Source organism: Gracilinanus agilis, chromosome 2, assembly GCF_016433145.1.
Source record: "Gracilinanus agilis isolate LMUSP501 chromosome 2, AgileGrace, whole genome shotgun sequence".
In the NCBI taxonomy this organism is placed as follows: domain Eukaryota; kingdom Metazoa; phylum Chordata; class Mammalia; order Didelphimorphia; family Didelphidae; genus Gracilinanus; species Gracilinanus agilis.
The window spans coordinates 419,454,454-419,476,797 of record NC_058131.1 but is presented as its reverse complement, the minus strand read 5'-3'; the positions used below and the strand labels follow the sequence as shown (position 1 = coordinate 419,476,797).

The 22,344-nt window shown below is 35.4% G+C and overlaps 1 protein-coding gene across 1 annotated transcript in view; it reads right to left on the bottom strand.

Moving 5' to 3' along the window:
- The window catches only part of TECPR2 (tectonin beta-propeller repeat containing 2), a 115,000-nt gene that overhangs the window by 91,711 nt on the left and 945 nt on the right, over positions 1-22,344 (bottom strand). Inside the window, exons 2-8 of the mRNA XM_044664623.1 lie at positions 19,768-19,896; positions 19,114-19,245; positions 17,115-17,272; positions 14,299-14,611; positions 12,683-12,815; positions 7,046-7,354; positions 1,908-2,923 (exon numbers count right to left, since the gene is read on the bottom strand). Of these exons, the coding sequence (XP_044520558.1) occupies positions 1,908-2,923; positions 7,046-7,354; positions 12,683-12,815; positions 14,299-14,611; positions 17,115-17,272; positions 19,114-19,245; positions 19,768-19,896 (2,190 nt within the window). The remainder of the gene's footprint in view (positions 1-1,907; positions 2,924-7,045; positions 7,355-12,682; positions 12,816-14,298; positions 14,612-17,114; positions 17,273-19,113; positions 19,246-19,767; positions 19,897-22,344) is intronic.

Below are 22,344 nucleotides of genomic sequence, written 5' to 3'. Positions count from 1 at the left end.
ATTCTAGCACAGAAAGGACCTTGGATTCTCAAAGGCTAAGGCACTGGTGCAGAATATCTAGCAGGTCCTTACCCAGCTGCAAAAATTTACTAGTTGGTGGGGAGAGAGAGTGTCAATCCTCTCAAGACTAAGCTTGTAGCTAAGTTTGAATATAATACTAGATTGATTACCAGATAATGCATTTTGACCAAAGAAACTCTTGAAACTCATTGACCTTTGTCAATGTGAATAAAATCACAAATGAAATAATGATTCTTTTGAGGTTCATAAATTTCAAGTGAGCAAATTTTCCAATGATTTTATGGCAAATTTGAGAAAGAGCATACAGTTAGATTTCTACCATCATAATTCCCTACTGCTGCCTAGAGACAATCTCTAGTCATACCATGAGAATAACACATGGTTAGTTTTGAAGCCACCTGAATATTACATGGTAAAGAAAGCACATGATTGTTTTCCTCATTTTCCTATACAAAGAATAGCATCATAATAATAGTAAAAACTGCTATTTTTTTTTGTATAGAGTCTTATAAGCTACAAAGTTTTTCATATTCACCACATCATTTGATCTCTAAGAGCCTACAAATTAAGTAGTATGGGTATTATTGTCCTCATTATAAAATGGGGAATCTGAAGATCAGGAAGATTAAATTAATTCCCTAAGGCAACACATCTAGTAAACTGAAAAGATTTAAACCCAAGTCTTTTGGTTGTAAGCCCAATCTTTCCTGCCATATAAGGGAATAGAATTAAAGTTTTGTGACTTTGTCACAAAAGTACAGTGGTTTTTCTACTTTACCAGTGCCTCTCACCATTTCGTTTGCTCATTATTCACTGTTCATTTGCACAGATAATCGATGGAGACAGGAAGAGCAGCATTAATAATATCAAAATCTTTCATATTTGGCTTTAGAACATAATTAGTCACCTACTGTTGAATATGAGTAAGGCTGAAGTTCTCCACTTGAAACTAAATACCATAAATACCATAAAAGTATGGATCAGAAGAAGCTAGAAAGTTATCCTGATCTCCTATCCAGATGCCCTCAACATGAATCCCCAACCAGCCCCCCATTCCCAATTTCAATCTAGAAACAGATAGTATGATTCTTCAAACTGATGTAAAATTACATCAAAACAGCATCCCCAAAACAGAGTAATTCCCTTTTTCTCTAAAACAAGGGGAAAATTGAATAACTATTTTTGTCTTCAGTTCAAGGTCCTATCAGCCAAAATAAACAAATACACCCAGATTTTGTCAAGAAAGGATTTACTGAGCAATGACAATATCACTAAGTATTTGCAAACAAGGTTTGCTTTGGATAAACTGACATAAATAACTGAGAATGCTTTGTATTTACATATGGGCTATCACTTTAGATAAGGAAGAAAATTTGTGAGTTGCTTTGGCCAAAATTATTCATCATCTGTTGGCCAACTTTCTGAGTACTGAATTATTAAAGATGACAGATCCCAAGCTAGAAGGGATCTTAAGAGGGCATCCAGTCCAACCTCCTTATTTACAAATGAGGAAACTAAGACCCAGGGAGTATAAATGAACTGCTCAAGGATACACAAGTAGTAAACATCAGAGGTTAGATGTGAGCTCAGGTCTTCTGATTGCTCTTTTCATTGTGTCTTATGAGCCTTTCTGAATTTAACTGTCTGGGTCACAGCCTTTGCAGGCCCCTGTCTAGGTCTGCATACTACTGGAACAGCCTGTAAGAAGCCAGGATTCCTTCTGTACTGTAATGAGTCTTCAGCAGAAGACCTCACTTGAAGGTGGCCTTAACCAAAACATAATTTATAAACATTTTAAGATAGATAAGTAGGATTTTAAATCCCATCATAATTCATCATTCTTCAAGCTCTAAAAATCTTTCATTAAGTGATCTGATTTTACCTACCTGATCTGATTTTAACAATATTGTTTCCTCAAGATTTGCCTTGGTCATATCCTGGAGAGAAAGACTAACACCAAGTTCAGCTACACTAGCTTCAGATGATGAATAAGGCAGCCCCCGAGCATAAATGTCCTCTTCATCACTGGATGTTAACACTTGCTCTTGTAGGGACTGTTCGATCTTCACCTGATGTTTAATGGATGCTGAAGCAGACACTTGAGGAGTTGGTTCTGCTCCAGATTTCCTCAAGTCAAATTTAGAAACTTTAATTTTTTTCTGCTGATCAAGAACATTATCTTTTATGGGACCATGGCAAGAATCTGAACTGAAGTTTTCTGGGACCTTATTCATGGAAAGACATTCTGGAGTCCCCGGCATCTCCATCCAGTTTTCATCATTTCTTTTCCCAGGCAGAAACTTCTCGGAACTTGGAAGGGTACTGGGACTTAAAGGCACTGTTTGTGTATCTGTGAAATTTTTTTCAGAAGTGCTTTCAGTATCTTGAATTATTAGTTCATGTCTTGTTTCATCTGCTTTTTGTAATTCAGTAAAGTCATCTTGTTCTTCATTGGGAGATTCTTGACTATTTTGTTCATCATTTGCAAGAAAATGTCTGGGTTTGAGTTCTGGTACATTATCAATTTCTGCATTTTCAGTCAGTAGTACATGGATATTAGATACTAAATTATCTGTGCCCATTCCACTTTCATAGTTGCATTTTAACATTTCATTTTTACTTTCATTTTCTTCATCTAATAAGTCTGGAGTAGATTCTGGCACTTCAAGAACACTAAAGGTTTCGGAGTCATTATTCTCCTGTAAAGTAACATGCAATTCCCCACTGAAAATGCTCTGCTGATCAGGAGAATTTGTACTCATCTGATCTAGACTGCTGCCCAGAAAACTCGAGGTCATGGAACATTGGTCTGCAGTTGTTGAGTGAGGACTTTCATCTGAAAACTGATGCTCATAACATGGAGTTCCTTCAAGGGAGTTAGGTGTTTTCCTGGACCCACTTTCTAATTAAAAACAGGAAAATTATTTTTAGTAAAGTATGAATATAAGAAATACTAAGAAACTGATTCAAAACAGAAATATCTGATTCAACCAAAAGGGAAAATAATTTAGCATTCTAAATTTTAAAGTTAATAATTTATTAAGGAAGAGAATCTAGAGCAGTATACATTATTTTAGTTCAGGACAGAAGAATGTTACTTGTGTCTCTGTCAACTTTTGGCTTAAATTATTCTGTCCTGGGTAGTAATACCAGTTGTCTCCACTTATTTCCATTTACAAGTACATGCCTGTGTAATGAGGTGCCCATTCTTCATTCCTGAATGCCTTCAGGCTGAGAAAATGAGAATTGGCTTAATTAGTGATCCCAGAGGACAAAATGGCTAAAAATATTTATATGTTTATATAAATATATAAAAGTATAAAAGCACTTTAATGTTTGTAAAGTACTTTACATATATTATCTCATTTTATCTTCATAACAAACCTGGGAGGTAGGTGCTATTTTAACTCCAATTTTTACAGTGACTTGCCTTATTGACTTTGGCTATAATGCTCTATCCACATCACCAGTTTACTGCCTTCTGTGCTAAGAACTAGACATAAAAACAGAAAAGCAAGCCAGTCCCTGCTCTCAAGATCATAATCTAATGGAGGAAAAAACATACAGGGAAGGTTTCAGTTGCAAGATGCAATTCTGGTAAGTTATTGGGAAGAAAGGACACACTAGTAACCTTCCTGGGTCAAAGATGACAGCAGCATTTTGTGGCATATACACTATTTCCTACGTAGAGCACTGGAAGGAACTAGAAAGTTCAATTTGATAAGCTTGTGAATGCTCTAGCTCACTCTTGGTAGATTTCTTTGACATACCATGCTCCTAGTATTGTGTAACATGCAAAGGCAAAAGCCTTTTCAGTTTTCTAAAATTTCCACACTTAACATTTGCGAAACATCTCATTTAATATTTAAGCTTTTAAAAAGATAGAAAAATAAAAACTTTTGAGAAAAGGATAAAGGTCTCTTCCTTTTCTTTAGAACATTTTCTGATACTCAAGCAGAGAACTGTCATATGACTATGTTTAAACATCCTCAGTGATTTCCTACTGCCTATCAAGTAAAAGTCAACCCCTTCCAGGGGCAACTAGGTAGCTCAGTGGATTGAGAGTCAGGCCTAGAGACGGGAGGTCCTAGGTTCAAATCCAGCCCCAGATACTTCCCAGCTATGTGACCCTGGGCAAGTCACTTGACCCCCATTGCCCACCCTTACCACTCTTCCACCAAGGAACCAATACACAGAAGTTAAAGGTTTAAAAAAAATTTAAAAAAAAAAGTCAACCCCTTTCACTTGGCATTCAAGGCTCTGTATAATCCAATATCATCCTCACATTACTATCCCTCTGTACAGGCTACATTCCAACCAAATTCCATTACTTGAACACATTCTATACTTGCCCACTTTTCTGCCTTTCCTTATTCTTTCCTATTCCAGAGATGAAATATGAGGTACTGAAGAAGGAGATGCCTGATTTTGGCAGGCCCTAAAAGCCAGGTAAATGAGTTTTAAATTCACTCAAAAAGTAAGAGGCCATGATCAATGACACATGTAAAACCCAGTGGAACTGCATGTTGGCTCTGGGAGGGGGGTGGGAGGAGAGGAGGGAAAGAATATGAATCATGTAACATGGAAAATTTTTTATAACTATCAATAAAATAAAAATACATTTAAAAAAGTAAGACCAAACAAAAAGATTTAAATGTGTGTACCAACCTGAAGATTAAAGAAAATATAAAATTAGGCTAAGATATGGTCTTTGCCCTAACAAAGGTTACCACTATTAAGAAAGTAAGGCACAAATAAGATAACTATAATGCAATAATATATAATAAGTATGTAGAAAAGCTCCCCCAAAGATCAATGTGATATCCAGAATTAGAAACTAATAACTGAATAGGGATATCAGTATAGGGTTTGGCATGGGACCCTGGGTTTTCCTTGGATACTTCAAACCTTATAAGTATTTCAGGTCAAACAGAAAGCAGAAAAATTCCCTTCCTTCTTTGCATTCTGTTAAGGCTGAGAAAAAGGTGACTCTGGGCATCAGAGACCCATGATAAGGACAGACCCCTGAGAGAAATATTTCCATTGTATTATCCCCTAGATTATGAGATGAACACAAATATATATCTCCCTGTTATGCTCTGATACCATTGGGTGGTATCCCAGTCATCCCCTGTGTCTTTGGCATACAAGCCCTAGTCGGATGACAAACATCCCCTACTCCTGCCTAACCTCATTTCATTATCCTTTTTCTAGTAAAAGGATATATAAAGCCCAGAACACATATCCTCAAGGAGGCAGTACAACACCTGCACTATTCTCCCAGCCACTTCAACATGAATTCCAAATTAATAAATTTCCCTTTTTATTTCTAAGCTAAGTTTTAGAGTCTTGCATTTCTTCAAAGGGTACCTTTCATGAACCTGAGGTTCACTTCAAGTTCCCCTACAACAGGCTCACGGGGGAAGATGTATTTGCATTCAGCTTTAAAGAATAAATGGGGTGGGGGGAACAGAGCCAAGATGGCAGAGAAGGTACAGAACCTCAACTGATCTCTACCAAATTACCCTCCAAAAAACTATGATATAATGCCTTAGAACAAATCCTGGAGCAACATAACCCACAAAAAGACAAGATGAAGTAATTTTCTAACACAAAACAACATAGAAGGCTGGCACTGCGGTAGAGGTGGAGCACAGGGCACCAGGGAAGACCCACAAGAGTAAAAGCCCTTGGGTGCAGCTAAAGCAGCAGCAAAGGCTTATGTAGCCTCAGCCACAGACAGTAAAAGGGGAGGGGTCCCTTTGCTGGCTCTGAGTACAGGGCTCTTGTCGCATTGCCCATACACAGAACTAGGTCACGATCTGGTGGCATGATCTCAGGGTGAGGAGGAACATTAGCAGACACCACTGCTTGTGGCCTGAGGGAGCAGGGGACCCTGGTCACAGGTTCCAAGGCAGAAAAAAGGGTTTGAGGTTACTCACATTTCAGAATACAGGCCAGGAGAGTATTAAACACATGTCTCCTTACATTATACCACCTTAGAAAAACTGAAAGCAAATAGATCCCCAGAATGGGGGGAAAAAAAAAAGAAGATATAAATATTTCATTTGAAAAACAACTGGCTTGGAAAATAAATCCAGGAGATATAATCTAAAAATTATTGGACTACCTGAAAGCCATGATTATAAAAAGAGCTTAGACATCATCTTTCAAAAAATTATCAAGGAATGAAATGGTTGAACAAATTATGGTATTTGATGGTTATGGAATACTATTGTGCTGAAAGGAATGATGAACTGGAGGAATTCCATGTGAACTAGAAAGACCTCCAAGAATTGATGCAGAATGAAATGAGCAGAACCAGGAGAACATTGCATACAGAGACTGATACACTGTGGCACAATCAAATGTAATGGATTTCTCTACTAGCAGCAATGCAATGATCCAGGACAATTCTGAGGGACTTATGAGAAAGAATCCTATCCACATCCAGAGAAAAAACTGTGGGAGTAGAAACACAGAAGAAAAACATATGATTGGTCACACGGTTCGATGGGTATATGATTGAAGATTTTGACTTTAAATGATCACTCTATTGCAAATATTAATAATGTGGAAATAGATTTTGAACAATGATACATGTAATAACCCAGTGGGATTGCTCTTCAGCTCTGGGAGGGGGGAGAAAAGGGGAGGGAATCATGTAATCATGGAACCATGGAAAAAAACTATCCCAAAGGACTCATGATAAAAAATGCTATTAAATAGGAATTCAATAAGGGAAGAGAAGGAGGTAAGGCAGTATTCTTCTCTAGTGATTAACACAAGGCTTTGTATACAATCAGTGTTTAATAAATGTTTACTGAATGAATGGATTAAAAAAAAACCTTAAAACAGTCAGATATGCTGATCAACTCATTTGCCAATAAAATTATTCAACAAAAAACATTATCTTCCATATGTATGAAAATGCTGCATTTCTAAAGGAGACCTTCAAACAGTAAATTTTGGTGTGAATGAGAAAATTAAAAATAGATTTTGTAAGAAATGCTACATACAATACCTTGCTTTTTCTTTTTCTTTTTCACTTTAATGGGTTTCACAATCAGCTCTTGGTCAAAATCTTCACAGCTAATTACACTGAACCTGTGAGAAGGCTGGCCTTCTTTCAATATTTCAGAGGATCCTTGGTCTCCAGATGTCAGGAAACTGGAACTGCTGTCTATAGAGTTCACAGAACTACTCCGACTTCTTGATTCACTGGTAATAGAAGAGCCTCTGTTTCTGGTTTCATTACTAAAGGTCCCTAACTTATCCAAACTTTGCAGGTGGATTTTCTCAGGACATCCAAAGGTTTCTATGCCATCTCTACCTACAAAAAAGGTCATTTTTTGTTAGTGGGAGAAAAATCCCTATTTTATTTCAGCTTGTTCTCAAAACCCCAGCTAGCAAAGATACAGTTTTAGGGACAGAAGCCTAGTAAAGCATTTGAAATTCTGTTCTTGAGTCATAGGGGTAGCAACATGGAAAGAATTAGATCAATGAAAGGCTTAAAGGCACAATACCTACCCAAAGGTTACAAGAAAAGTTTTTGTTTCTCTGGAAACTGATCTACCAAATGTAGGAAAAGAACACATTCCTATTAAAAATTGATTAAAAATAAGAGGAAAGCCCTAATTGGAGACCATAGTTTCTCACTTAAATTTACTTATTAGGAAAATATTTATTTTGAATTAAGAAAAAAATCTAGAACAGCTTGGAGATAAAAAACCAATTTAATCTATTTTTTTTTGGATCCTGGTGTAAGTATCTATATAGTATAGAACTATAAATAATTCAAAAGGCATTTGAAAAATGTAATTCTAATTAAGAGAAGCCATTTGAAATAGAGAAAAACACAAGATATGAAGTCAGAAAACCTGGTCTCAAGTTCTAGTTCAACACCTTACATGTTGTACAATGAGTGGGCAAGTTCATTAACCAATATGAGCGATGGTTTTCTTATTTGAAAAATAATAATAATCATTCTTGCAACACACAATCATAGCATTATTGTGAAGAAACTGCTTGATTTTAAAAACATACATTGAGAAGCTATTACATTAAAAGACTACATAAAATCCTACATGTCCTTCAAGACAGCTCAAAGGGGCAGCTAGGTAACTCAGTGGATAGAAAGTCAGGTCTGGAGACAGAAGGTCCTGGGTTCAAATATTGCCTCAGATACTTCCTATCTGTGTGACCCTGGGCAAGTCAGTTAACCCCAACTGTCTGGCCCTTACTGCTCTGCTGTCTTTGAAATGATACTTAGTATTGGTTATAAGACAAAAGGTAAAGGTTTAAATTTTAAAAAACAAACTTCCTCACATTATGGAATCTCAGAGCTAGAAGGAACCTCAGAGATCATCTAACCCAAAGCATACATAAAGAGAAATTATTTCTACAACATCCTAATAACTGAACATAACAGAAATTTTACAGAGGCTCCTTTTTATGAAGCCTCTGCTGATCCTCAAAAGTTTGACTAACTTTTTCTTTCTCAGAACTTCCATAAAACTTTGTATCTCTCTTTTGGTGCTTAATTTATATCCTGGGTTCTCTCCTGGTTCTCCTACCTGTCTGAGTGATCCTCAGGTTCTTTTGCTGGTTCATTACCCATATCATGCCCACTAACTGTGTGTGTACATCAAGGTTGTATCTTGCATCCTCTTGTCTATTCTCTATATACTCTCTCACTTGGGGACCTTTTCAGCTCTCATGGGCTCAAATATCATTATTTATGCAGATGACTATGACTACTAATATTACCACATACACACCCCTACCTCCAGCTCTAGTCCCTCATCTGAGTTCCAGTCATATATCACCAACTGCCTGCTAAACATTTCCAAATGGATATTCTATAGATATCTTAAACTCAATATGCCTAAAAGAGAACTTATTAACTTCCCCCACGAACCCTCCAAACCTGTCAAGGGTAGCAACATGACTCTTCTAGGCACTAGGGCCCATAATATCAAGTATTATTCTTGATTCTTCACTCTCATTCACTATATATATCTAATTAGTTGTCAAATTATGCCTGCAGGATATTTGCCACAGGTAAGCAGACCAGATTCAGGAGCTGTAGGCTATGGATCCTTTGGCCACTGAATCACTAAATCACAAACTGTTAGAGCTGAAAGGGGCCTGAAAGATGATATAATCCAGTCTCTTCATTTTATAGAAGAGAAAACTGAGGATTAGCAAGAAGATGATTATACCCAAATCTCCTGACTCCTAATTCAGGGCTCTTTCCATAATACCATGTTGCCTCTCTTCTCATACTGCACTTAATGTGATAATCTCTACATTATGGGACCTTAATACATGTTGTTGCCTTAATCAAACTTATTTTCCTTTTATTTTTAAATTTTCTCAATCCATTTGAGTGGTAAATATCTAGAATAAATGAGTAGCATAATTTTCAATTTTCCTCTTAGTTATGGTTGCCTTCTATATTTCAATATTAGAGTAAAATGTAAAGATGCAGTTGAATTATACTAATTTATCCATTTAAAGAAACAAATGAAAATTATTCTGCTCAAGGTTAGCCTTTATAGTCAAAGGTGATGGTGGTGTTCTCTCTGCTTAACTTTTCACCAAAATAAGGACTTTTATAAGTTATTTAAATTTGTATGTGGGTGCAATGCATCATACACTTTTTTGACCATGATTTCTGCCCCAACCTTTTAACAAAACACCACCACCTTCTGGGTATTCATTTATGCTGAGAAGAGTAATATGGCTAACAGCAGTCTTGAGGTCAGAGGCAAAAGAAGAGGAAAAGGAAGAGGTGAATTATAGAATTTAGAGCTGGAAATGACTTCAGAGATCATGTAATCAAAACTCTCCTCGTTTTAATATGAAAGAGAGAGACCAGTAAAACTTAAGGATGTACCCAATGGTGGGTCGATTCCTGTCTAGATACCCATCACAGGAATAAATCAGCTGCTATGGTCACCAATTTGTTGATTATAGATGTGTGAAAGCAAAATGCACCCCTAAAATATTATTCTCTGCTTTATAAAAATATTACTGGAATTTAGTCTTCCAAATATCTGGGAAAAAAATCTGATAGAACAGGGATCAACAAGCTGTACTTTCCAGAGTAGTGGAATTGGAGCTAGTGGACCAGAATTCAAATCCCAACTCTTGCTACTTATACCCCAGGTGACTTTGGGCAAATTACTTGATTTTTCTGAGCCTCAGTTTCTTCATCTGTAAAATGAGGGGGTTGGACTAGATGATTTCTTAAGATCCTTTCCAGCTCTAACCCTATAATTCTTATGACCCTAAGAGAGATAGAAAAATAAACTTACTTAAAGAGATTATAGGGAAAGAAGAAGGACATGGAAAGGGTATATACAAAGAAAGCTTCTACAGGTTAAAAAAAAAAGTACCAAAATACAATGAAGGGGAGGGGAGAGTGTTGGACTTTACAGTCCTGTTTACCTTCTCAAAGATTGTCTCAGTGGTCAAATAAAAGATACAAACCATCACATTCATCAAAGAATTTCAGAGTTGTAGGAAAAAGGGCCTTAGAAAACAACTTGTCTAAAATCTTCACTGATAACTTTTAGTACCAGGGACATTTTCTTGGCCTTGTGCCCTTTAACATTTTTATCAATAACAAAATTTTCACATGATATAAGCATGAAATGAATTGCTAACATACTACATAACAGAGTGGAAATACAAAAAGATCTTGCTAGGATAAACCTTTTGGCTACTCTAATCAGGAAAATTTTAATATGGATTTAATGTAAAATTTTATATTTGGGTTAAAAAATTGATTTCAAGAGTATAAGATAGGAGACATATGGCTAGGTTGTAGTTCATTTGAAAGAGATCAGAGATGATTAGAAACTCACTGTAAGTCAACATGTAAATAGTATGCAAAAAACCCAATGAGATTTTCTACTGCATAACTTCCCCAGGAATAATGACATGACAGCCCTAACTAGACCACATGTGGTATACTATACTGACTTTAGGTCAGGGTGACACAATTTAGGAAGGACATTGATAAACAAGAAAATGTCCACAGTATGGTGACTGGAATGACGAAAAAGTGTCGATTGAGTCCATGCTATATGAGAATCAATGAAGGAAATAAAAACATTTAGTTCAGAGGAGAGAAAATGTGGATAAGATATTTTAACTCTTAAATATTAAAGCTTATCACATGAAGTGGGGATGAAACTTGCCGTTTGGCCCTAAAGATTTGGACTAAGAAAAATTATTTAGGAGTTGAAAATGGGCAAAATTATGCTTAATATAAGGGAGTAAAACCCTTCCTAATAATTAAAACTGTCCGAGAGGTCTATCTGAAGAGGAATAGGTTGCTTCTGGAGGTACAGGATTCATCAATCAACAAGCATTTGTTAATGCCTAATGTTGGGCACTGTACTGGATGCTAGAGATATAAAAACTAAATAAAAAGTAGACCTTGACCTCAAGGAATTTTCATTCTAATGGTAGGAAACATTTATTTTGTTTTTGTTTCTCAAACCAGACCTGTTACTTTGTATTTCATTTCAATTAGTATTGAAATGCCAAAAGTCTTAAAGTTACCTGGGGACACTGAGAGGTTAAGTTCTCTGCCCTCATTTACCTAATTACACCTATCATATGCCAAAGGTGGAGAGATCTGAGACAGTGTCACATATGAAAATTGTGAGGTTATTTCTTATTGAGGGGATAGAATGATGTCGCTAAGAAAAGGCTGGTTTACTACTTGTTCAGTACGTAATATAACAGAGATTCTTTTTTGGTTATGAGTTGAACTAAACCATCTCCAAGATCCCTTTCACCTCTGAGATTTCATTTTTCTGTGATTAACACAACAATACAAAGCAATTTAGTCCTGGCGTTCCATTTAGAGGTATTTGGGGCTCATTTGAGACATATGACATATGACAAACTTCCTGTGGACGTTTTTTGGGGACTTTGGAAACTACATTTCCCATGATTCCTCTTGTAAAAAATGGAGGCAGACAGGAAGTGTGATGATGTAAGAGAATGATTTAAGACTCCTGGGGTCATTGAAGGCGGTCTCTTTGCTACCTGAGCTTGCTCTCTGGGGGAAGTAGAAAAGCTTAGGTAAGGTATGGAATGTAATGACTGAGGCAGCAATTTGAAATTTTAACAGGCGCATGGTCGATTTTATTTTACCAACATGGGCCTAAATAAAATATTAGTTATCCTCATAATATCAGCTTTTATCATTTTTAAATATAACAGTATGTAATAACAGAGATTCTTTTTTGGTTATAAGTTGAATTAAACTATCTCTAAGATCCCTTCCACCTCGGAGATTTCATTTTTTTGTGATTAACACAACAATACAAAGCAATTTAGTCAGTGACACATCTAGAGTTATATAGAACCTAGGTACCTTGATTCCAAGTCAAGGATTCTTTCTTACATTCTAAACTTTTTTTTCTAGGTCTAAAGATAGTTTCTAAGCCTAGGATTTTGTTTAAGAATATATACTAGAAAGTAGTAAAATAGTGCATTGAAAGGAAATGAGAATTTTTTTAATCCCTTCAAGTTGATAGCAGATGAAATGTTTTAAACATGCTAGATAAGAATATCTGCATCTTGCAATCCACAATAGAATTCATAAATACCATTGCATTTTCCAAAAAATACAAACCTAATGATCCTAGTCCTTCAGGTCGGCTCGAAATTCTTATAATGTTCCTATCCCCCTTTAAGAGGAATATTTCATTTTCTGTACAGGATACAGATACAATATCTCCTGAACCTTCCAAACCAGCAATGGTAGCCTGTCAAAAAATGCAAGACCAGACCATACTTTAAAGCAAATAGCATCTGTCAGAATCCCATGTAAGTCAAGTAACAATAATAGTCTACTATGATAAATTATTGGCTGAATAACTTTTAAGTCCTTCAGTACCTTTGGGCCTTTAGGCACCTCACCTCACCTCAGTGATCCAGTATGCTTATCCAAAAGTGACAAGAGCAGGTCAGACTGCTAAGATTCCCTCCTATCCTGATGTTCTATGAAAAGCACTTGGGAATGCCAGGAAAGTGGCTTAAAGGATACATACCCTGACCAGTCAGATCACTCTGCTGGCATATACCCCAAGAAGGCAAAACAGTTGATGATCTTAGCCAAGCTAGGATTTACTGTGCATCTATTCAAATGAAACACACATAAAGCATTTTTATTTTTCTTTCTTAGGCAGAATTTGCGTATGGGGGGGGGGGGGGGGGAGAAGGGGGGTGGTAAAGAGCCTCAAGGAAGAAGGAGTTAGCAACATCCAGTTTCTGCCTTCCCTCCTAGATCCCCCTCCCCCTTCAAAAAGACAATGAAGGGCCATTAGAGAGAGAAAATCCCAAACCAGGAAAAACCTGAGGTAGAGGAAAAATCATTTCATTTCCTTCAATTTAATATAGCAAATTTTCAACAGCAAGTGCACTGTTGAAGTTATGAGTCAGTTCAATTCTTCTGGAAAATAATTTGTAATCATGTTGGGAAAATTACTAAAATGTCCGTATTCTTTGACCAATGAGATCTCTGGGTATACACTGGCATAGACTCAAGGTCAAAGACAGAAAGAAAGGTCAAATCTGCACCAAAATGTTTATGATGGCATTTTGTGTAATAAAAAAGAATTAGAAACAAAATAGATGCTTATTGATTGGGAAATGGATAAAGAAATTGTGGTGCATTCATGTGATCAACTACTACTTTATTGTAGTAAAAGATGAATACAAAAAAGCTAGAAACAAGGAAAGACACACTATGTATTAGTGAAGTATACAAAATCAAGAAAAACAATTAGACATACTGACTACAATGTAAAAAGAAAGAACAATTTAAAAAGTTAAACTAAATGTTATCAAATTATAATGATCAAAATTGTCCTCCCAAAAAAGGGATATAAGAATGCCTCTTTGTTTCCCTTCATTGCAGAGGTGGGGGATTACGGGTATGGAACACTATATATACTATCAGACCTGACTGATATGCTATTAGTTCTACTAAATTACTTTTCTTTCTTTTTTTTTTCTTTATTATAAGAGTTGGCTCTCTGGATAGGGGAAAGTAGAAGGAAATGAAGATATCAATGAAAATGATTTTTAAGAGTTTCAAAACCATGAGGTAAAAATTATAACTAGATAAATTAGCAAAGCATTTCACAATTTTCCTTGACAAGTTAAAGAGGAACTGCAGCAAGACAGAATTTTATACATTATTAAAAGAGAAATGAGACAAGAATGTAACACAGTGCCTTTACCTACCTGATTTATAGTATCTAATAAGTAGATACTGTATTCATTCCAGCTCAGTACCCAGCCATCCTGGAAGAAGCATGACACAAGCCCTAGGTGTTTCTCTGAGAAGGTACAACTTCCTTTGTCAGCTGGTTCAAGTCGAGGATACAGTTCAAAGGGTTTTACTCCTCCAGCAAATACATCTTTTAAGATAAATGTAGCCTGAACTGTTCCATGGACATCAGACTTCCATAATCGTAGTCCAGGCCTTGAAGCATATAATGTGAGGTCACTTTGCTTACACAACCCGGGTATAAAACATGCTCCAAATTTCCCTGTGCTAAAATTAAAGGTGGGGGGGGGGGAGAGAAAGAAGTAAACTATACAGGCAAATTTGATTTGGTATTACTACAGTCATATACTTTTATCAAGATAGGATTTGGTCAATCTAAACTGAGGTTAATTTTTTTCTTAGCCACTTGGTTTTATGTTAATTTTTCCCTTCTGTTCTCTATAAGGAAGATGTCAAGAACATCCACCTATTAAAACCCCTCAATCCATCCTTAAAGTCTCATATATAATAATTCTGGGCCTAATGCTCAAAATGGGGGTGTTGTCCTTTCATTTCTTCTAAGTTTATCAATAGTAGATTCTATTCTGAAATACAAAATTGCTGTGTTGATCAAATACCAGGTTGTTGCAGTGCTCAATTGGAAGTTGACCATTAATATTGCTGGGATATAGTAGGAAGATTATTAAGTTAAGAATCAAAAAGTCTTAGATCTGTACTTAATTAGTTACACAATTGACTTTGACTTCCTTGTGCCTTGATTTTCTCAACTATAAAATAAGAATGCTTGCTTTATCATATATATGTGTATATGTTGCCCATGCAGCAATAGCAACAGCATCACCAGAATAACCCCAAGGTTTCAAGCTATTGAGTGGTCTTCAGTCTCCCCGTTTTCTCTTTCTCTACCCCACTTACCATTTAGTAAGTCATACAAATTATTCTTCTGTCATATATATGTGATGACATTAATTCATGCCAGAGAAAGAGAAGCTGGAAAGTACTTTGGATGCATCCTTTTAGATCTAAATATCAGGCTTTTTCTATTAAAATATTCCTAATCTACAAATGAGGAAAACTACCTGAGGGATGGATGGAGGGAGGGTGAGTGGGGGGGTGGGGATTAAACTTCTCTAAAATGTCAGTGACAAGGTAGGGAACAGAATCCAGGTCCTCAATTCTTAATCCACTGTTCTTTCTCCTGTATTACAAAGTTTTTCTGCCTCCAGTCCTAATTCTTTACTTGGCCATAGTCAAGTCACAACTGTATTAATATACCTATGTTCAGTTCCCTGATATTTACAGGGTTTGTTCATTTACCCACTTTACACAATAAAAAGTGTGACCCTCATTGTAGTGTGGTCCTTGGTGTTCAAACCATCTATTCAAAAGATGATACAACTATGACAACTATGCACTTTTTTTGTATTTCAGCAGCTTCAATGATTTGTCTGGCTCTTTACTAATTAAATATCATTACAGTGTAATTTTTTTTAAACCCTTACCTTCTGTCTAAGAATCAATACTGTGTTATTGGTTCCAAGACAGAAGAGTGCTTAGGACTAGGCAATGGGGGGAAAAGGGTGAATGACTTGGCTAGAGTCACAAAGGTACAAAGTATCTGAAACTAGATTTGAACTCAGACCCTCATGCCTCTAGGCCTGGCTCTCAGTCCACTAAGCCACCTAGCTGCCCCAGAATTTCACACAAAACTCTGCTCTAAGAATGAAGATCATCAGAACAAGCTTTTAATGAGCTGAAAACTTCAATTTAACATTATCTTTGATCACTGGGTTCAAAGAAGGAATCCTTCGGAATAACAACAACATAAGGACAGCTTTCTAACTAATCTTTTATGGATGGTATAGAAGATTTCCTGTTCAGATATAAGTTGGATTAAATGGCCTTTAGGTCCCTTCCAATTCTCAAATAGTGTGTGTCTGAATATTTCAGAAAGATTTCCACCTTAAACAAGAGGCATGGCAGAGTATAAAGACTCCTTGAATGAGAAACAGAACCTGAGGTTGAAAGTTGGTTGTCCGCTTCAATAACATGAAAAGATAGGCAACTCACTTTATCTCTCCAAATATCAGTTTCATTGTCTGCTAAATGGGGATGATAATAATTTCAATGCTCATCACTCTAAGGCTTTATAAGGAAAGCATTTTGAAAACATTAAAGTACAATGTAAATGAGAGCTATTATTATTAACTGGGAAGCCAAGACTATGATTTTCAAAATAATGGAATAGTGGGTGCAGCAAACTCCAATGGTGACACTATGGGTATCTCTTAGATCAACACTGGTCTATGACAGTCTCTTAGAAGTAAAGAAAGTCAACCTCTCCCAGGTGGTACTTGTGGGTTATAGCTACCTTAGGCTTCCACAGTAGATAAGGGGAAATCAGACAAGTACCCACTAGAAATCACATAAAAGTCATAATCCAGGAAATATGTGAATTGAAAAAGATATAGGTAGGCTAGTGATTAAGGACCAAGGGATATGAGGAACAGTCCAACTATTACAAAAGTCCTCATGAAATTCTGAAAGTTCTAGAGGAAGACTTTCAGGTGATTAGAAAGATCTTCTAAGAAAGGTTTCAAGAGCAAATGGATATGGATCACATAGGATAAGGAGTGCAATGTAGGGGTAGACAATGGGTGAGCTCAAAGACATATGAAGTATCTGAATTTGGGATTTACTTCAAAAGATCAAAATAAGAACAAAGTTCTATTCTAAATGAGGTGTTTGAATTAAGACATATATTTCTTACTTTTTTCTTGGTTGGGTTCCAACTTGCTTGACTGATTTCTCTTCAGTGTAAAAAAGAAGACTTCTTTGTAAGGTGGAAACCAGAAGAACTTTCTGACTATAATCTAGTTGCACAATTGAAGATGGTTCTTCCAAAACCAAGCTGGAGTTGCAGATTCCCTTATTTTTAAAAAAAAAAAAAGTAACATATCATCAATTTTGAATGAAAACATCCTAACCCTAATAAATTTCATTCTTGAAAATAAAGCATTTCTGCTAATTCAGATATTTAGTATTTAAGTCTATTTACATCTTGAATTTCATGTTTCAAATCATTATACTCTGTAGCATTCCACTGAAAATAATTTTCCTTGCTAGTAAGAATCTGGACAAATTTAACTTTTACCTCATAGTACTTTCTTTCAATTCAAATGGAAACTACCAAAAATATTTTATTATTTCTTTAATTATTAATATTTTATTTTTCCCAATTACATGTAAAAACAGTTTTTTACGTTCATTTTTTTAAATTTTGAGTTCCAAATTCTTTCTGTCTCCTCCTCCTTCCCTGAGATGGTGAACAATTTGAAAAAGGTTATACATATGCAGTCATGCAAAAACATATTTCCATATTAATTTGTGATTTCTTATAAAATACTCCCAATATAAGGGTCAAATAGAATTACTAAAACTTTAACTAAAAATCCCTAGCTCAGTCAATACTATCAGGAAAATATTTCTACTTTACAGTACAAACAAGCCAATGTAACAAATTTCTGCTGTATACCATACTTCAAAGTTTACAAAGCGCATCATCCACAACAATCCAGCAAGATTACTATATTACACTATTTACTGCTTAGGAAATTGAGGATGAAAGGTAAAGTAATTTTCCTGGGGTCCTTCATCTACTAAGTTCTAACCCAGATGTCTAATGTTCTTTCTATAATATTACAGTGAGACTCTAGCTTCATATTTGTTCCATGGGATGCATTCCCCTCCACTCCATTTCTATAATTAGAAGCTAAGAATCTCCAATCACCTCAAGGAGACCATCATAAATGAATTGGAGCTTTGTGCTATTTATGGAGCATTGAACTTAAACAAGAGTTTAACTAAAATAGCCATTTTTTTACATTTAGCACTTTAAAGTTTGAAAAAATACTTTAACTATATTATCTCATTTGCTCCTCACAATAAGTTAGTATCTACTATTTTTAGGGAACCATGTTCTTAGCTGCATAATAGAAGAGCATTATGGGAGAAGGACAGCATTAAAATGGACTTTGCAATAAGAAGAGCTAAGTTCACATTTCCATCATTTGTTAGCTGTGGGACCTTGAATGAGTTTTTTCATTTCTCTGAGCCTCAACTTCCTCATCTATGAAATTGAAACAATAATTGCCCTGCTTACCTCTCACAGGGTTGTTGTTGTCAATAAAATCACAATGTAAAGTGTAAAGTGCCATAAAGAAATGCCCGGCCACTCTTGTGGCTGTGAAGATAGGGCAAGGAATAGCTATTTCAGCACAACTCCACCACCCCAATCCTCCCTTCTCCTCCACCCCATCCTAATCTCCGAGGCCATTAACAAGGTTTGGCAAGATGCCAGTTCAACATCCACTGAAACCTTTGACTCTTGTCCACAATTATGACTTAGGAAATATCTCCTTTCTCTCCAAGGAAACTTCCCAAGTGAATACATAATAAGAGGCACATGAGAAAGACTGATTCTTTTGCAAAGCACTGAATTATAAAATAGCAGAACCAAATGAGAGCCATAAATATTCCATCAGAGATGCAGACCACTCTATTCCTTAAAGATGTAGGGTTTTTATAAAATATATGAAGAAATCTTGCAATAAACTGCTACATTAAAAAATTTGAGATTAGAAGAGCATCATTCTCAAGAATACTTGGCTAACTTGCTAAAAACAAAGGAATTTTTAAGTTTGGGGTTGAAGGTTTTACAAAAACATAAAGGTTAAATACCAAAATTTATAAGCTTTAAAATTATGTACCTGGTCAAGATCCAAAGAAGAAAAGACAATTTTTCCTTTATCATCTCCAGAGAATAATTTCATGCCATTGGGACTCCAAGCCAAAGCAGTAATGCTATTTTTATGAATACCAGCTACATCAAATCTCCGAAGCTATGAATAAATATCAATAAAGTACGTGGACAAAATGGAAAAAGATTTAAGGTTATAGGGCCCTCATAACATAAATGTGCAAAAATCATTCATGTGTGAAAAGGGAGGAAGAAAGGAAAAGGTCTAACTTATTTCTCTTACACCCCTTATTTCTAATATAAATCAACAACCTTCATCTACTTATTCATATTGTTCACATTGCCACCCACATCCCAAATAACTGAGGGAAAACCAACCTTCGGATCTCTGAAATGAAACTGTTAATGGGACTTGAGCTTAAAAACATTAGAATGAGAATGTTAACTTACACAGGTATAATTTTTTTGTCATGCTTCTCCATCTGGAATAAAATGTGCTGAAGAAATCTTCAAGGCATTTTCCATAAGCACTTTAAAACAAGTAATTATTAAATTATTCTGAATACTTATTTTCCAGATGATGAAGCATTAAAAATAAATTAATTTAAAATCCATCAAGAATTTGCTAAAATGTGTAGAATATTCAAAAAGGATTAACACTTACCTGTTTATTTCTACCAGGCAATGAAGACACAAGTTGAAAGACTGCAACCCTCCCTGAGGCTGTGCCAACTGCCACAAGATCATCAAAACAGCTTAAGAGTTTAACAACTGTTATAGATTCAGTTTTCCCCTAATGAAGTAAAATGAACCTGTCAAACTAGGGAATTGCAATCATCTAGCATTTTAAGACTAAAAAGTAAGCCAACATCACCAACATAGCAGCAGGTTTTTCAATGTTGCTGTTTATAATGGTTTCATTAATAAGGGATTTAATAATAATTGATAACATTTATATAGCTTTTAGGTTTGCAAAGCACTTTGCAAATATTATCTCATTTGAAGCTTATAACAGTCCTGCAGAGTAGGGTGTTATTATTATCTTCATTTTATAGATGAGGAAACAGGCTGATGAAGGGTGAGTAACTTGCCCAGAGTCACACAGCTAGTAAGTGTCAAAGGTCATATATGAAATCACGTCTTCCTGATTCAGAATCCAGCACTCTATCCACTGTGCCACCTACATGATCCTTAAGCTGGAAGGAATCTTAAAAATCATCTAGTACTGCCCCTTCTCTTTGTGGATGAAAAAACCAAGGACTACAGAATCTCATGATTGCAAAAGTCATGCTTCTTCATCTGTGTACACTTAAATATACATGTGCCATATTCATTATTAGTAAACACCAAGAGAATAAGAGTTCTACTTATTATCTTTCCCTTTGCCCAGTGTGATACTTTAATACAACAGAAACATAATAATTACTGCTGAATTTCTGTGGATAAAAATATTTTTTATATATTTTCATATGTTTAACAGTTTATTTTTTTTTAAACCCTTGTACTTCGGTATATTTTCTCATAGGTGGAAGATTGGTAAGGGTGGGCAGTGGGGGTCAAGTGACTTGCCCAGGGTCACACAGCTGGGAAGTGGCTGAGGCCGGGTTTGAACCTAGGACCTCCTGTCTCTAGGCCTGACTCTCACTCCACTGAGCTACCCAGCTGCCCCTATTTAACAGTTTTTTATCACATAGTAGCTACTCAAAAATACTTGAATGATTACTATATTGCTGTATAAGGATCAAACTGATGGCAGTGTGTCAGAGTCATCATGATGATGATGAAAAAACAATGAACTAATTTTTGGTTGAAATGAAATTAATTTGGGAGTTAAGAAACTCAAATTCAAATTCAACCTCTCTCAATTACTTGCCATATTGCTCTAAGTATATTATTTAATCTAAGCTATATTTTTTCTTTTTCTTTTTCAAATTTTTATTTTTCTTGTCATGCAAAACACACTTCCATATTGGTCATTGTGGAAAGAGGAAAGTCACACATAACCAAAACTCCAAAATGAAACCATAAATACACTGATGTGAGTGAAAGACGACTCCAGCAGTTCTTTCTCTGGAGGAGGATAGCATACATAGTCTTTCAGGATTGTCTCAGATCATCACATTCCTGAGAGTATAAGTTGTATCTTTAAAAGCATTTTGTAAACTATAAACCACTATAAAAAGGTGAGCTATTCTCATTAATTTACTGAAAAAAACTATTTTTTTGTCTAAAAAACACAAATTTCTGTTATTTTCTGGAAGGAGGAGTCAGGGGAAGAAAATAAATTCATTTTCATTAAACATTTTTAATAAAGTTTTATTGTCATTCTCTACTAAAAGCTTTTAAATGTTTGAGTTTTTTTTTAATTATCTATTCTCATAAATGATAGAAAATACTTTTAGAGCTGGAAGGGGTCCCAGAGAGATCCAACCTCATTTCACAAATGAGACAACAGGAATATAGACAGAGGAAATTATTTTCCCAAGGGCAGAGAATAAGCTAATAGCAAAATTGGCATTATAAACTCAGATCTCTTGACTTTTAGTTTAAGAGCCTTTTCACACCCTGCTACACTTTTATTTTTTAAACAGTTTGTAAAAATATATTCCTATTTATAATTTTGCTTCAAAAAATAATCAGAAACCCACCTTTACTAATAAATCCTTTTTAAAAAATGTACTTGGACAAAATTTGAGGGTTTTTTAAGAAGAAAAAAATGGGAATCCTAAGAGTATATGTGTTGTAAATTAAGTTTTAAAATATGTTAAGTTTACTTAAGAGTAAAATTCCATTTTTATGGAACACATTAAGGTTGAGGTCATTCAATAAACATAAGATTTTCCCCAAAAGGAAAATTCACAATTTAAGCAGTTTGCTAACAAAATATATTCTCTGATGAGTCACTAACCCATTATGTGACTTTTGATAGCTCACTTTCCCTTTTTGGGCTTCAGAGTCTTCAACTGTAAAGTACCTGGGCTAGATTTTTTTGATTTATTTATTCAACAACAAAAAAAAAGTCTATTTTCTCTTCTTCCCACTTCTCACCTCCTTTTTAAAAAGTGAAAAAGAAACTGAGCTAAATTTCTAAAAGATTTTAAAATTTTAACAACTTGTGGTTCTGTTCTGAGATTCCAACTACCTCCAATAGTCTATGTTCCCTTCACGCTCTAACATTCTATAGTCCTGTAAGTACAAATTAATATTTACAAAACATTAGCAAAAATTACATAAAGAAGTC